Source organism: Budorcas taxicolor, chromosome 10, assembly GCF_023091745.1.
Source record: "Budorcas taxicolor isolate Tak-1 chromosome 10, Takin1.1, whole genome shotgun sequence".
Classification (NCBI taxonomy): Eukaryota; Metazoa; Chordata; class Mammalia; order Artiodactyla; family Bovidae; genus Budorcas; species Budorcas taxicolor.
The window spans coordinates 69,717,324-69,733,693 of NC_068919.1; the positions used below are offsets into that span (position 1 = coordinate 69,717,324).

Consider the following 16,370-nt stretch of genomic DNA (forward strand, 5'->3'; position numbering starts at 1 on the left):
CGAATTGATCCCTTTCATCATCATGTGCCTAATAACGTTAATTAGTAGTAGCAGTATAGTATAATATCAGTAATAATAATGATAATAAAAATACATCTATAAGGACTTTCTATGGCCAGACATTATTCTTTGTACTTACATATATAGTTACCTATTTAATTCAAGCATCTACCCTGCAGCCTGGCTACTATTATTATCTTTATTTTACGGTGAGCAAACTGAGGCCCAGACATATAGGGTTTGGCTTAGAAATGTACATAGAAAGCACTCAGTAATTATTTGATGAATCCTTAAAGTTTCCAAAGCACAGTCATTAGATAATCGGTCATTATCTACTGTGAGGATGGTTCAAGGTAGAGTTTCATCCTTAGGACGTCGTGGCCTGAGAGCATCAGGAGCATGACTGAGGTTAGAAGTAGTGAGTAGTACTCTTGTCATGTATGGATATGAGCATTGGACCATAAAGAAGGCTGAGCACTGAAGAGCTGATGCTTTCAAACTGTGCTGGAGAAGTCTCTTGAGAGTCCATTGGACAGCAAGATCAAACCAGTCAATCCTACAGGAAATCAGTCCTGAATATTCATTAGAAGGACTGATGCTGAAGCTCCAATACTTTGGCCATCTGATGTGAAGAACTGACTCATTGGAAAAGACCTTGATGCTGAGTAAGATTGAAGGCAGAGGATGAGAAGGATCACTGACTCAATGGCATGAGTTTGAGCAAACTCCAGGAGATAGTGAAGAACAGGGGAGCCTGATGTGCTATAATCCATAGGGTTACAAAGGGTCAGACATGACCTAGTGACTGAACAATAGCAATAAGTAGCAACTTGGGAACTTCTTTGATCCTGACCTTCTGACCCCATTGGTATCATCAGTCGATTTATACAAAAGCACATCCTCCTGGTCAGTAGCTCTGGAAACTCTGAGGCAGCGTCTGGTTTTCTGTTTGCCCCCAGGCTGTCCATTTCCGGCATTCTTCGATGCTCCATGCGGATCCACATTTCTGTCTGATATCAATTTCTCCCTGCCTGAAGGGCTTCCTTTGAAGAGTGTTGGCCTTTGTTCTGGCACACAGTTAAGTTCCTCAATGACCCTTTTAAGGTTGCTGTCAAGCTTTTTCCAGAGCAGCCTGAACCTAGGACCATTTTGGTGACTCCCCCAAAATGTTGTTTTAGGTAGTCTGAGCTCTGTCTTGTGAGGCTGATGGGAATGCAAATCATTCGCAGTCCCTGTGTGGATCCTAGGTCCATGTGCAAAGCAGTCCTCAGCTGAAGCTTTGAGAGGACCCCTTGGCAGATTTCCAGAGTTCTAGTTGTCTCGACCTCCCCCAACTTTGACTCTGCATCTCAGCAAGACCCCTGAACGTGGCTTGGGTTTCCTCTTCCTGCACTACTGTCTGGAACAAGGTGGGGTGGTTAGTAGGGCTCACCTCACCAGGAATTTCATTTTCTCAGTTTGATATATTTTTGTAGTTGTGGGTAGTGTGACTCCCATAGCAGTTAATCTTTCATGGGGGAAGTGGGAGTCCAGGGTCTTATTAGAAGTTCTGAACATTAGCCCTCCAGGGGTAGCTCTTTGTCCCCTGTTCCTCAGGAACATACACATCACCCTCTACTTCCTACTCCCTCCTCTCCTGGGTGCTCCATATTTCAGGAAACATGAAAGTTTCCAGTAAAAGTGAATTGCTATTTGAAGCAAGCAAAATATTTATCCTGAAGATAGGCTGACAAACTGACCCCTCCCTCCACTCACTCCCCATCTGTCTTCTCTGAGCCAGAGTCTGAAATGTGGCAATGGCTTGAACAGCCAGGGGTCAGGTGCCAGTGGACCAGCTCTGCGAGGGCAAGGTCCACATCTGCTTTGTTCACGCTCATATCCCAACCCACAACAAGGAATTGGGCACACCGTTGGCCCATGAATGAATGGATGAAAATGTATAAGTGATCACACATGCAGAATTGTGAATTTGGGGTTGGTGTGTACCTGTGTGGGGAGGGGGTGAGTCTTGACTGCTTGTGAATTGTCTGTGAGGCAAAACCAGTTTAACGTGTGTGTGTGTGTGTAGGTTGATTATCTATGGGCATCTCTGTCCTATGACTTTTCCAGTATGAGCAAGTATGGTTGTTAACCAGCATGTTTTTCCACAAATGACTTGGCTCTTCCCTCACACTTGCCACCACCCAGTGAGGTGGGGTGGTGGAAGGGGAGGAACCACGGAGGAGCCAGTAGCCAGGTTAGCAAGAACACTGGCCACAGCTCTGGTTACTGCTGATGAGGAGGAGGGAGATCTAACAAAAACAGACTGTCTTGGTGGATTATTTTCATGGAATGGAGAGTGTAAGATAAGGTAAGTGATGATTTTAGGAGGGAAAAAAAAAGACACTGAGTGTAGGGGAAAGGTGATGGCATATATGTAGCAGTCGTGTGTAAGTAAGGGTTGAACGTTTTTCTGTTATGTCTTCAAGTAAATCGAATGCTCCCTGGAAATGTGAAGCCTAACTTTCTGGACTATTTTTAGATCTCTTTTGGTGTTGTACTGCCTCCTGTTTCCTTGCCTGGGAAGTCCAATGGACAGAGGGACCTGGCGGGCTTACAGTCCATGGGGTCTCAAGGGAATTGGACTTGACTTAGCACTAAATACCAACAACCTCTTGTTTTGGCATTAATTTTCTCATCTTTCTTTAAAAACTTACCAATGTTTGCCTTCATTTTTTGGGGATTGGCTATTATGCTTCCATTGGTGGCCTTTTGTAGTTTATTCTTTCCATTACTGTATTTGCTTGCTTATTTAAGGTTGGTCAGAAGCCATGAATGTAACAGGATACACTGTACTGCTCTTTCCATAGTTTTAGAACTGAGCTTTAGGAGGTGGAGTTTTGTATTACTAAGCAAATTCTTTCCGTTTGGGTCAAACTTGCCAATAAATACCTAACAAAAAATTCCTTAATTAGACACTTTTAGTTTTTTATATAATGTTTCTGGACCTGCTGTCTAGGGAGTATATGTTCTAAAGATAAAGGTAGCAATATTTATTTTTGTAGCAAAAAAAAAAAAAAAAACAAAACCAGAAAATCCTGAAGATTATAAAAAATCTTAAAGAAGATTCTCAATTATACAATTTTGGTAAAAGTGAATAGCTATGCATTCTGTTGCTATGGTGATGAGATACAGTCTTCTCTTTGATAGTTTCCCCTTCACTCCCCCCACCATTCTAAATTAATTATAAGTTTAAAGGAAAAAAGCCATTGTTCATATTGATGTTTTACAGTTGAACAGATTGTTTTCATTTGGAGAACTAACAATTGTAGGGGTGGGTGTGGTAAAGTGAAAAAGTGCAGAAATGAAAGCACTCTGTGAGCCAGGGCCAGAGCATAGATATTCATTGACAATGGGCTGTGGTCCCAAACAATAGAATGGGAAAGACTAGAGATCTCTTCAAGAAAATTGGAGATACCAAGGGAACATTTCATGCAAAGATGGGCACAAAAAAGGACAGAAATGATATGGACCTAACAGAAGCAGAAGATATTCAGAAGAGGTGGCAAGAATACACAGAACTATACAAAAAAGATCGTCATGACCCAGATAACCACGATGGTGTGGTCACTCACCCAGAGCCAGACATCCTGGGATGCAAAGTCAGGTGGGCCTTAGGAAGCATCACTATGAACAAAGCTAGCGGAGGTGATGGAATTCCAGTTGAGCTATCTCAAATCCTAAAAGATGATGCTGTGAAAGTACTTCACTCAATATGCCAGCAAATTTGGAAAACTCAGCAGTGGCCACAGGACTGGAAAAGGTCAGTTTTCATTCCAATCCCAAAGAAAGGCAACACCAAAGAATGTTCAAATTACTGCACAGTTGTGCTCATCTCATATGCTAGTGAAGTAATGCCCCAAATTCTCCAAGCCAGGCTTCACCAGTACGTGAACAGTGAACTTTCACTAAGCTGGTTTTAGAAAAGGCAGAGGAACCAGAGATCAAATTGCCAACATCCGTGGGATCATTGAAAAAGAGAGAGAGCTCCAGAAAAACATCTATTTCTGCCTTATTGACTATGCCAAAGCCTTTGACAGTGTGGATCCCAATAAACTGTGGAAGATTCTGAAAGAGATGGGAATACCAGACCACCTGACCTGCCTCTTGAGAAATCTGTATGCAGGTCAGGAAGCAACAGTTAGAACTGGACATGGAACAACAGACTTGTTCCAAATAGGAAAAGGAGTATGTCAAGGCTGTATATTGTCACCCTGCTTATTTAACTTATATGCAGAGTACATCATGAGAAATGCTGGGCTGGATGAAGCACAGGCTGGAATCAAGATTGCCGGGAGAAATACCAATAATCTCAGATTTGCAGATGACATCACCCTGATGGCAGAAAGTGAAGAACTAAAGAGCCTCTTGATGAAAGTGAAAGAGGAGATTGAAAAAGGTGGCTTAAAGCTCAACATTCAGAAAAGGAAGATCATGGCATCTGGTCCCATCACTTCATGGCAAATATATGGAGAAACAGTGGCAAGAGTGACAAACTTTATTTTTCTGGGCTCCAAAATCACTGCAGATGGTGACTGCAGCCATGAAATTAAAAGACACCTGCTCCTTGGAAGAAAAATTATGACCAACCTTGATAGCATATTAAAAAGCAGAGACATTACTTTGCCAGCAAAGGTCTATCTAGTGAAAGCTATGGTTTTTCCAGTAGTCATGAATGTGTGTGAGAGTTGGACTATAAAGAAAGCTGAGTACCGAAGCACTGATGCTTTTGAACTGTGGTGTTGCAGAAGTCTCTTGGGAGTCCTTTGAATGGCAAGGAGATCCAATGAGTCCATCCTGAAGGAAATCAGTCCTGAATATTCATTGGAAGGACTAATGCTAAAGCTGAAACTCCAGTATTTTGGCCACCTGATGCAAAGAACTGACTCGTTTGAAAAGACCCTGATGCTGGACAAGATTGAAGTCAGGAGAAGGGGACAACAGAGGATGAGATGGTTGGATGGCATCACTGACTCGATGGATATGAGTTTGAGTGAACTCAGGGAGTTGGTGCTGGACAGGATAGTCTGGCGTTCTGCAGTCTATGGGGTTGCAGAGTCAGACACATGTCTGCCTGCAATGCGGGAGACCTGGGTTCAATCCCTGGGTTGGGAAGATCCCCTGGAGGAGCAAACGGCTGCCCACTCCAGTATTCTGGCCTGGAGAATGGACCCCTAGTCCATGGGGTCACAAAGAGTCAGACACAACTCAGTGACTTTCACTTTTCAAATACAAGCAAGCCCTCTTCTTCTCCAGTCTTCATTTTATTCTCCAAAGAGCTACTCTTCATTTGGGCTTTTGTATCAGCTATTTTATCATGTGCATGTTTAAATAAGCATAGCCTTCCTATGTTTATGATATACCATAGTTATTATAAGACTTCCCTGGTGGCTCAGACGGTAAAGCGTCTGTCTACAATGTGGGAGAACTGGGTTCCATCCCTGGGTCGGGAAGTTCCCTGGAGAAGGAAATGGCAACCCACTCCAGTACTCTTGCCTAGAAAATCCCATGGACGGAGGAGCCTGGTGTCCATGGGGTCGCATAGAGTCGGACACGACTGAGTGACTTCACTCCCACTCACTATAGTTATTATGCAAATCAGACTTTTTATTTAATATATTTTATACCTCTGAACATCAGACAGATGGCTCATTCTTTTTAATGGCTGTAATGTATTTCATTACATTGAGAGGTACTCTAAATCTTTTAACCAGTCTTTTAGTGATAGCTTCCCGTATTTAACCATATGATATCTTTTGGCTGTTTAGTATTATTTTACAGACTATGAAGTCCAAATATTAACCTCAGTCCAACTACTCCAGGCTTGGTACTTGAGAAGAAGTAACAGTTTAAAACAGAGCTCTTCTTGTTATTTAATTGAGAACAAATTTTGCAAGAGAAGCAGTCTCTAGTGTCTAGTCTTCTTAAATTACCCAATAAAACAATTACTACTTTCACCTAATTATGCAGAAAATTACAGAGTTGGGTGGCGGGGGCATATTGGATGGTATCAACTTCCTTCACACTTTCCTTTTGATGATGGTAGGAGAACTGTCTTTTTGTCCTGGGTTTAAATCAGGAGTGTGGTCATCCATGTATAGTAACTAATGATGAAAATTTAATAAGGAACTTTCCTCACTATTTGCTTGACTCCTACAGTTTCAGAATTGTTTATTTGGCTATGTGCATAACTTCCCAAGGATATTTATCACACAGAGAGAAAGTAAGAAGACACACTCTATTGTAGCTGCTGGTAATTTCTATTTGGGTTGACTTTTAGCTTTGTTTTAATGAAAAGAAGTGATATGTATTCATCAGTTCACTCACCAGCACATGTGCTCTTGTGTCCTTGGTATATTCCTACTTAGCTCTCACTTTACCTTTTCCCTCATCCTCAAGGTCTCTCTTCATTGCTTTGTGTACAGGTTAGACTGTTCTGAAGTGCATATTGAAGGGAAAACACTGGTTTTCTGAGAGCGTGTTCCTTGTCTTTGTACTTCTTCAAGGCTCTGCTTTTGGATGGCTTCTTAGCACCCAGAAATGGCATCATTATCCAGTTCTCCCAGGCCAGCTGAGATTTCTGGAAGTGACTTGGAACTCAGTTGCCAGAGCAGCCTATTAACAGATATCAGAATAAGTGTCTCTTGTCTTTGCCATTTTCCCAAAGCTTGATAGGCATGTCATATTGATGGATGCTGATTTGTTCAGACCTTGTCATCATTGTCTGTGAGCTGTGCATGCTTACATTTTAGTGTCTTCTAATGACCTCAGAAAAATCCATTTTACTTTCACTTTTACAGTAGGCATTTGCTTCCAAAGTAATGGTAACTTTATTTCCCTGGGAATGATACTAGTATACTGGTAATCATTTTGCTGTTCTTCAGAATGATTTATTTTCTTCCCAGCTGTTTGCAATGAATCATATTTAGTGATATTTGAAGAACTCAGGTTTCAATGACATAAACTTTTGGAAAGTGTGACCAGGAAATAAAATCTTATCTTAGAGGACTGTTGTCAGCATACAGACCTCAGTTTCATAACATTCCTTGATAAAATCTTAATGTGGTCCTGGAAAGACCATCTCTTGCCTTATACATTCATACGGTCACCATGTTTTCATTTGGTTCTACAAGCAATGTGATTCCATTTTTCATTGATCGATAAGAAGGACCCCAGCCATTTCACTTTTTAAAAGTGGAACCTCAGAAACATGTCCTTGAGAGAATATTTCCAGAAACCAACTTTAAAGTTGTTGTAGCCAAATATTCGGCACCCAAGTAAATATGGAATATGTATACCTTTTCAAAGTACCTAAAAGTAGAAAAGAATTTTGAAAATCGTACTGAATTTATTACCTTTAAAAAAAATTTAAAGTATATTTGATTGCATCTTAAAAACATACCAAGTACTAAGTTTTCTTCCTTCTGAAGTCTCCTGGCTGTATTTGTGATACCTTGTGATTTCCAATCTACAATAGAAGTATAATTGCAACAGAGGCAAATAAAAGGAACAAATAATAGAACTTCCCACCCTCTCTTCTAACCAGCCCTGTGACCAAATGAAGTTTCAGCATAATGACTTTAGTGAACCAGAAATTCTCCAGTTTCCTCTTGCAGTCTGCAGAATTGATAGCAAAACTTTTTTTTTTTTTTTTAATTTGTAACGTTGTTATTCCTATAGCTGGTGCTTGCAGGCTTGGGAATATTCTTCTGCTATGTGTTCATCAAAGTTGCATCTAGCAATACATTGACATTTTCAGATTTGTTGGCTGACATAGAACGACTCCAAATCAATATAATGTTGACAATGAAGCTGTCTCATTTTGGGGCATGGGTTGAAGGTATGCAGAAAGCAAGTTGTGATTTTTAATAAAAGAATAGGTATAACTGTTAACAAGTTATTCAGGTGTATACTTAAAATTTTGATGGAGTTTTATTGAGAAGTCTTGCAGACTTTCTACTTTTAATAGAAAACTTGAATTTGCTTGATGCATTTATGAGTTCATTATCCACATGAAACTATTCCAAGTAGGCTCCCCCAAACTTGGACACGTGTGAAAGTAATAGCCACCATTTATTGAGCATCTTCTATATGCCAAGCATTTGGCTAAATACTTCAGCTACTTTAAGATTAATACTTCCAATTCTGGAAGCATTTCTATGCATTCACATATGTAGGGTTAGAGGCGTATGTGTGTATGCATATGTGCTTATGTGTAGCCACAAACGCAGTTTTGACATAAATGGTGATGTATGTGTATTATTCAACTTAATTTCTTTTTTCCCCACTCTGAATAAGTTAGATATTTCCCTGTCAGTATTTGTGGACCTAGCAAATTCTTTGAAACCAGGCATAGGATTCTATAATGTGTGTGTTAGTTGCTCAGTCATGTCCGACTCTTTGTGACCCCATGGTCTGTCCATGAATGAATTCTCTAGGCAAGAATGCTGGTGTGGGTTGCCATTTCCTTCTCCAGGGCCTCTTCCTTACCCAGGGACCCTTCCTTACCTAGGGACCAAACCCCGGTCTCCTGCATTGCAGGCAGATTCTTCACTGTCTGAGCTACAAGGGAAGCCAGATTCTATAATACTAGTTCTCAAAATTGCCTGCATGTTGGAATCACCTGTGAAATTTGAAAAATTACCCAAGCCCCCAGTGCTGGAGAGTTTCATATGATTGGTGTAGTATAAAGCCTGGGTATCAGAGTATGAGAACCAGTGATTTATACTGTGGATGCTCCAACATTTATTGAAATAATCCCCCTTTGAAGGATATTAGATATTCTCTATTACAAGTAATGAACCCTGTTTTCTTTCTGTCATAATGTTACAGTGAACATTCTTGTTAATATTTCTCTGTGTTGTGTGTAAGTATCTCGGTAGGTTAATTCCTACATGTGGAATCTAGGTGCAGTGCTGCAGTCCATGGGGTCGCCAAGAGTTGGGCATGACTGAGTGACTGAACTGAAATGAAGGGATGGAATCTAGGACTTCTTAGTTGTGGATCAATGGGCAAGTGCATTTGAAACAACAATAGATATCGCCAGATCATGATACAATTGATTTCCCCCTTCTCTGATTATTAGATGGCCCATTGTTGGGCAGAGGGTTTTTTGTTGCCCGCCCCCCCCCTTTTTTTTTAAACTGGTCTTCTCCCTCACCTGCCTTGTTCCCACCCCAGTCATAAAAAAATGTTTGTTCTGATTTTGGAAGGTTGTACATCTAAGTGCTTTTGGAGGTTCCTATCATGAAGGGAGACTGGGGAAATCTGTGTCAAAGCTTTTTTTCTCTAGGTGTTTTGAGTACTGTGTCTTTGGACATTAGTTTCATAGGCTGACATGAAATTCCTGCCTTTACTTCTCATTGTTAGAAGCATGCGTGTCTCTCAAAGGGCTGGGCAGTTCTGATTTAAGAACAACACTCACCAGAGCCAGGCTTCCCTGGTGGCTCAGATGGTAAAAAATCTGCCTGCAGTGCAGGAGACCCAGGTTCGTTCCCTGGGTTGGGAAGATCCCCTGGAAAAGGAAATGGCAACCCACTCCAGTGTTCTTGCCTGGGAAATCCCATGGATGGAGGAGCCTGGCGGACTACATACAGCCCAGGGGGTTTCAAACAATTGGACATGATTGAGTGACTAACACACACATGCACACACACACACCAGAACCACACAAGACCTGAACACTTGGAGGCCAGAGTGCCTCTTTACTATCTTCTTTCTACACCTGAACTTGCCTTCCATGGAAGCTTTTATGATCATCTTTCCATAAACCTCTCTTGAAGAATTATTATGTAAAATTTATAGGTAGAATTTTTATGAAGGGTAGGGTACTTCTTTTGAAGGGAGTTTCAGTTTTCATAATGTGATTCCATCATCTGATTCGTTGTTTCTGGGTGGCTGCTGTCTCCTCATCATGAACAGGACTCATTAGGAACAGCCGGAGCATAGGTGTGGTGCTGGCCTGGCCCAAAATGAGCCCCTCAGAGCAGCAGGGGTGTGGAGAGACTCAACATCTATCTAGTAAACAGCTCACCACACTGTAATCGGGAACCCAAGAATCACCGTGTACTTAGCTTTCCATAAACATTTTTCACACCTATAGTGGCAAACTGTGGCTGTGTTCACACTTGTTCAGAATGTTCTTTCTGAGACAACACTGGGAAAGCCATTCTTCCCAGGTGCTTGCAGTAGATTTTCTACCTTGGTGACCAGTTCACAATGACTTACCTGGGCCGACAGGCTGCCTTCAGATGTCGCAAGTAGAATCATAAATAGATGAGATCAGTGACTGAAGAAAATGTGAAGAGGAATCAGGTCAGTGTTGTAAATGTCAGCATCGTTGCAGTGACTCAGCTGGGTGTGCTGTGTGGTAACTTTTGTGTATGTGGTTAGATTGAAATATTAAACCTGTTGAGTGCTTCAAAATATACAAGAGGGCTAATTTTTTTAATGCCTTTTCTACGCAGCCCCCAAACCCTCAGAGACTTTCCCACAATTTGCAGATAAGCTGACTAACCTGCAGAGCGCTTGATTTAGTGGTGACAACTACCCTATAGAGATTAAATCCATCTCATTCCAGGAATTTGTTCTGCTGATACACACAGGAATGTCAGGGAGAGGAATCTGGTTAACATATTTCCACCAAACAGTAGCTAACAAATATAAACCCACTTTCCAACTTTTTAATGTAGTTCTCACTTCCTTTTGTGATGTCCATTTAAAATCCATCAAACATTTATAGAGGGCTTCAGGATGCTGAAGTCTTTTTTAAAGTCACTCACCAAAAAAAGTGTTTGAGCTGGTATCTGAACCCAGGTCATGCCTCCACAGCTGCCTGTCATATTGTATCTGCCAAATGTTTTCCCCTAACTGGAAAGCTACGTTTACCATGAAAAAGATGAGAGTTTCTTAATAGTTAACAGAGAGTGAGGCTAATTTTAACCAAGAACTTTTGTTCTGCATGGTGTTTTGTTTTATTTCCTCTTGTAGCACTTGTGATCTTGGCATAAAAGTAGTTAGAAGAACATGAAAAGACGAAATGTAATCAGTGAGTTTTCAGATTTGCTTTCAGGAAACATGAAAACATGTAAACCCTTTAGGCGAGTTTTTATTTCTTAATTTTTAGTCCAGAGACCTGTAGTTTCCCTACGATGCCAAGAGATGTTATTTTCCATGAAGGTTTATATAGAAATAAAAATTATACCCATACTTGGCCTTGATGGTAAAATGTAGTTTGAGAAGGAGTGATATTGAACAGCGTCTGGTTTGGGGCTATGAGGGTCAGTAGCAATAGTCACTTTTCCAGAGGACCACATCTTACAGCTTCGCTGGGGAAAAGGACTTAACATTACTGAGAGGATGTGTCATGAATTCTTGGCTTAGAGTACCCCTAGTTTATCCTCTCTAAATCACATGAAACTTTGCTTGAAGATTTGGAAAACATAATTGTTCAAACCAAATGCAGTTGACCCTCAAACAACACAGGTTTGAACTGCGCAGGTCTACTTGTCCATGGAGTTGTTTAAGCAGTAAATACTACAGTGTTAAGATGATCTGCAGTTAGTTGGATGCTCGTGTGCAGAACTGTGGATGCAGGGGGAGCCGAGTATACAGAGGGCCGACTGTAAATAACACTTGGAATTTCGACAGAGTGGAGGATCAGAGCCCCTCACCCGTTTGTTGTCCAAGAGTCAACTGTATATATCTATCCACCCTCTTCTCTCTCAAAATTTACTGGAATTATTTCAGTTGTTTCCAAAAATGCCTAGTATTGTTGTTCTTTTAGCACGGTGTCTTTTTTTAATGTCATTTGCATTTTCTGTGTAGATGGCACCAAAGGGTTGGCTACTTGTTTGAGAAAGTCTGAAACCATAACTACCTAAAGTATGATCATTTCAGTGGGGAGACACATTAAGAGGTTCTTTGCTGACCTGTGGGGCTTCCCTGGTGGCTCAGCAGTAAAGAAACCACCTGCCAATGCAGGAGATGCTGGTTCAATCCTTACGTCAGAAAGATCCCCTGGAAAAGGAAATGGCAACCGACTCCAGTATTCTTGCCTGGGAAATTCCATGAACAGAGGAGCCTGGCGGGCTATAGGCCATGGGGTCCCAAAGAGGTGGACATGACTGAGCAACTAAATAACAAGATTGACCTGTAGTGGTGAGGACTCTGACCTTTGGGGGTTATTTCAGTTGGATCAGCAGAGGACCAGAGCATATAGACAGCAGGTGATTGCTGGTGTCCTGAAATGCACAAGTACTCTTTCTGGTGACAGTGATAGCTTACTGTCATCCTGTTGCTGAAAGAGCTGCTAGGTGATTTAGGAAAGTTGCATTCTTCTACATATTCGCTGAAAGCAAAACTTGGCCTCATGGAATAGTAGAGAGCTTTGATGTGATAAAGCTGGCTGTTGAGTTGTAGCTTCTTGTGTATAACCCCTACATTTAAATTTGTCTTTATAGACTCTAAGTGGGTCCCTGAGAGGCAGGGAGATAGAAACTCATGGCTGGAAAATGATTTGCATTTCTTACAGCTTGGATTTAAATTTGTTTATTGACTCCACTCACAGACTAGCGACAGGTCAGCAGGCCCACGGGCACAGGCCCTCCACCGAGGCTGTGCTTTGTTTGATGGGGAGCTCTTATGACACTTGGTTTGGCTCTTCTCCCAGATGATCTAGACGAGATGTCCTGGCTTCCAGACTAGTTTCTGCCACGTGACCAGCACAAACTTCCTAGCTTGAGATATGTGTTATATGGGCTTTAGGGATTTATGCTCTAACCCATGGTTAAAGTATTGAGTCATGACAGAGTAGTTACTGCCAGCTTTTCAGGGTGAAGACCTGGAGGTCCTTCCCTTTGCTCTTTACACGAAGAGGGGTGGTTTTCTGGCAGGAGTCCATGGCTTGGGCCTGGAATAAGGCTGTTAATTATGTGCTGGTTGAAGCTTGGTCTGGCTTGAGGGTGTGCATGGACTTCATTTGGGTTCCTTCCTCCCTTATCTCGGGAGGAAGTAGGGAAGGAAGGGGACTGGTTCTGGCTTCCACTTTGCAATTACTACCGCCCCCCACCACCCCCACCCCAACACCTATGCTGATGCAGGCAAACAGAGGAGGGAATGTGCTGGCTTCTGCTGCCCTGCTTACCCAGTGGACAGGAAGAATTTTCAGGCTCCCTGTGCCGTATTTGAATGTTTGGATTGTGGTTTCTCCATCCATGGTAGGGTGCCCTCATTGTTCTTCTCTTGTCTCAGAAAAGTCACTGGGAGGACTGACTGCTGGGTGAATTTCCAGGAGCCATCCAAGAAGTGGCCTATTAGAACATCCTTTTGGGACCAAGTGTGTGGGAAGGGCTGTCCCTCCACTGGACACACTAGAAACACCCTTTCCGTTTCCTGGTGCAGAGGATGTTGAAACTTACAGGGAAAACACATTCTCTCTCAAAGGTTTCTCCTACAACCTTTAGACTGCCTCTCATTATTTTTTAAAGCTCCAAATAGTACTTGGCATCTGGTGTTCTTGGGAAATGAAACCAGACATGAGGAATGTGAGAGAGGAGAGAGATGGCCAAGGGAAGAAGCAAAGCCATTTTTCCCTTTCACATTCTTGTTGATAAGAGAATCTGGGTTAACATTAACATGTTGCTGAAACCCAAGTCATATGTTAGGGCCCTCTGCAAAATGTGAGGTAAACTGCAGCTCTGAAAATAATAGGTTCGATGATTAAAACTGAGGGTTTTCTTAACTTTTCTCTTTAAAATGCTCTTGGGGCATAATTTCATTTTTTCTTGTCCTTTTTTTTATGCCTGTGACATTGTTTCTGAAATTCCAGAAACCATTTGTAATAAACAATGACAATATTTTATTGGGGAAAGACTAATTGGAGAATTAAATGTGAAATACTGTCCCTCTTGATTAAAATAATAGACATGGGGCTCAAATACATAGTCTCCACTGTGTTTCATGTGTGCATGCAGACACTCTCAACTGTTTAACCAAGTTGATGGAAGACAGGAGCTCACCATCTCCTTTTTTTCCCTTCCTTGAGCAGGTAAGCTATTTCCCTTGTGACCACTTTGATTAGAGGAAAACGTTGGTAACTTAGCTAGTGGTAACCTCAGCCATCTTATAAATGTGTGGCACATGTCCTGATGAGCCAGTTAGAATGATGTATGAAAGTGTGAAAGTATTAGTTGCTCAGTCATGTCTGACTCTTTGTGACCTCGTAGACTGCAGTTCACCACACTCCTTTGTCCATGGAACTCTTTAGGCAAAAATACTGCAGTGGGTTGCATTCCCTTCTCCAGGGGATCTTCCTGACCCAGAGATTGAACCCGCGTCTCCCACATTGCAGGCAGATTCTTTACCACCTGAGCTACCGGGGAAGCCCAGAATGATGTGTGTAACAGTGTAAATCTATTTGTCAACATGACCTTCCAGTTTCCCCCATATGTTGGGTACTATTCATGCACAGCTTCGTGGAAAACACTTTCCATGTTACGTGTGTATTGTGACTTGGCATTATCAAAGGAAAACTACTGAAGGAGGTTTTCTTGTGGACTGTTTTTGTTCTCTAGTGGTTTTGTTTTTTTCAGTCATCATAATCATCATCAACATTCCTGAAAATTTGGCCCTCATTTTTTGCCTGTTATCACATGGAGAGTTTTGTTTGTTTTGGTAAAGAACAGTACAAATGACTCTGAGCTAGGCCACAGATGGATTGCATTTCTGATTCTTTGCTAAGCAAAATGCACCTGCTCCAGAATCTTAAGTAGCTTTTTAATTGCTTCCTTGTGCATGGCATAGCAATAGTCATCTGTAATGTTATCGATGGATTGTACATTGGATGTCCCAGAAGTGCCCTCTTCCCCTCTGCAGCAGTGCCAGAAGCTAAGATGAGAAGATGTGTTCTGGTTGAGGGCCCAGCTGAAATGGTGGAATTAGTCCTTTCCCTCAGGCTGATCTGATTAAAAGGGGGCCAAGATGTACAAACACAGATCCCTGGTTTCATTAACTGCACATTTTCTCTTCAGTAGACAGAAAGACCGACTTCACTGCTCTCTATATGTCCCAACTAGGTGTGACCTCCCTGATCTCTGAGGGTTTTTCATCTGTTTCTTGAACACCTCACGATGAGTCTGGCCTGTTGACGAGGTTCATGTATGAGAGCTGAGTAAGTGCATACATCTTCGGTGAAGTGTTCACTGAAAGTAAGGCGTGTGGAAAATGTCTGTAAGATTCTATCAGCAGGTCTGTTTCCAGTGGAGCTTACTTGAGGATGGGGAGAAAAACCAAGTACCAGCTAGTTCAGCCAGAGAGAAATTTCTTACCCGAAGGAAGCTGTAAACACCTCCCCCCGAGGATGAAGTCTGTTTGTGGGGCTACTGTCAGCATAAAAAATCTTGACAAGTAGCTAAAAAGCACTTGGTGATCTGATTGCCTTCCAATACTTCAGCAGTGGTGAAAAGCAGATCTAGAGGCAACTGTGGGAAGAACACCCAGTCGCACCCTACTGAAGTTCAGAGATGAGACCATCTGTTCACTTAGGCATTTGTGCTTTTGCATTCGACAAACATTGCGAATATACTGTGTGCCAGGGACTGAACGAAACTTGGTCCCTGTCTTCAGGATCTCATAGTTTCATGGGGGAAACAGACATGAATTTTTTAAAAAAGCAACAACAGAAAAAGACTCAACTATGTATATGATGCTGGGGGTGTGTAAAGAAATGTGTGATTGCCTCTGGGACATTTAAGACTCGTAAAAGTAGCAGTACTGGATTAGGTCGTGACTGTTAAGTGGAGAATAGGTAAAGAAGGAAGAGAACAGCTAGGCTAATGGGACTGTGGAGAGATGGGCTTGAAGGTGAAACTGCTGCTGTGGACAGTGGGCTGGGCGTGGGGTGCACAGCGTTCAGAATGTGGGAGGAGAGGTAGAAATAGAGGAGGCAATGGCAGGCCATGGAGGGTCCTGTGGGCCAGCCCAGGAGGTTGGACCACATCCAGGAGACACCACAGAGCTAAATGACAAGTCGGATTTATGATGTGCTGAGAATAAATCCCAGACCCCTGACTCTGCTGTGCGAAGCCCTAGGGTCTGGGCCCCTGCCCCTTGCAGCCTAGTCTCTCCCAGCGGCACTCCTGTTACCCACTATGCTCCAGCCCCACTTATCTTCCTTCCTGACTCAAATGTGCCAAGGTCTCCACGTGCCTTGGGTATCTGCTCACACTCTTGCAGCCTGGAGTCCTCTTCCCTGACACATTACAGAGCTGGTCCCATTTATCCATCAGGCCTCAGTTTAAATGCCCCCTCTCAGATCACAGTTGCTAAAGTAG

General features: G+C 42.3%; 1 protein-coding gene across 1 annotated transcript in view; it reads left to right on the plus strand.

Moving 5' to 3' along the window:
- The first annotated feature begins 2,120 nt into the window (after positions 1–2,120).
- The window catches only part of DAAM1 (dishevelled associated activator of morphogenesis 1), a 127,173-nt gene continuing 112,923 nt past the window's right edge, over positions 2,121–16,370 (plus strand). Inside the window, exon 1 of the mRNA XM_052646284.1 lies at positions 2,121–2,350. Coding sequence (XP_052502244.1) covers positions 2,121–2,350 — 230 coding nt within the window. The remainder of the gene's footprint in view (positions 2,351–16,370) is intronic.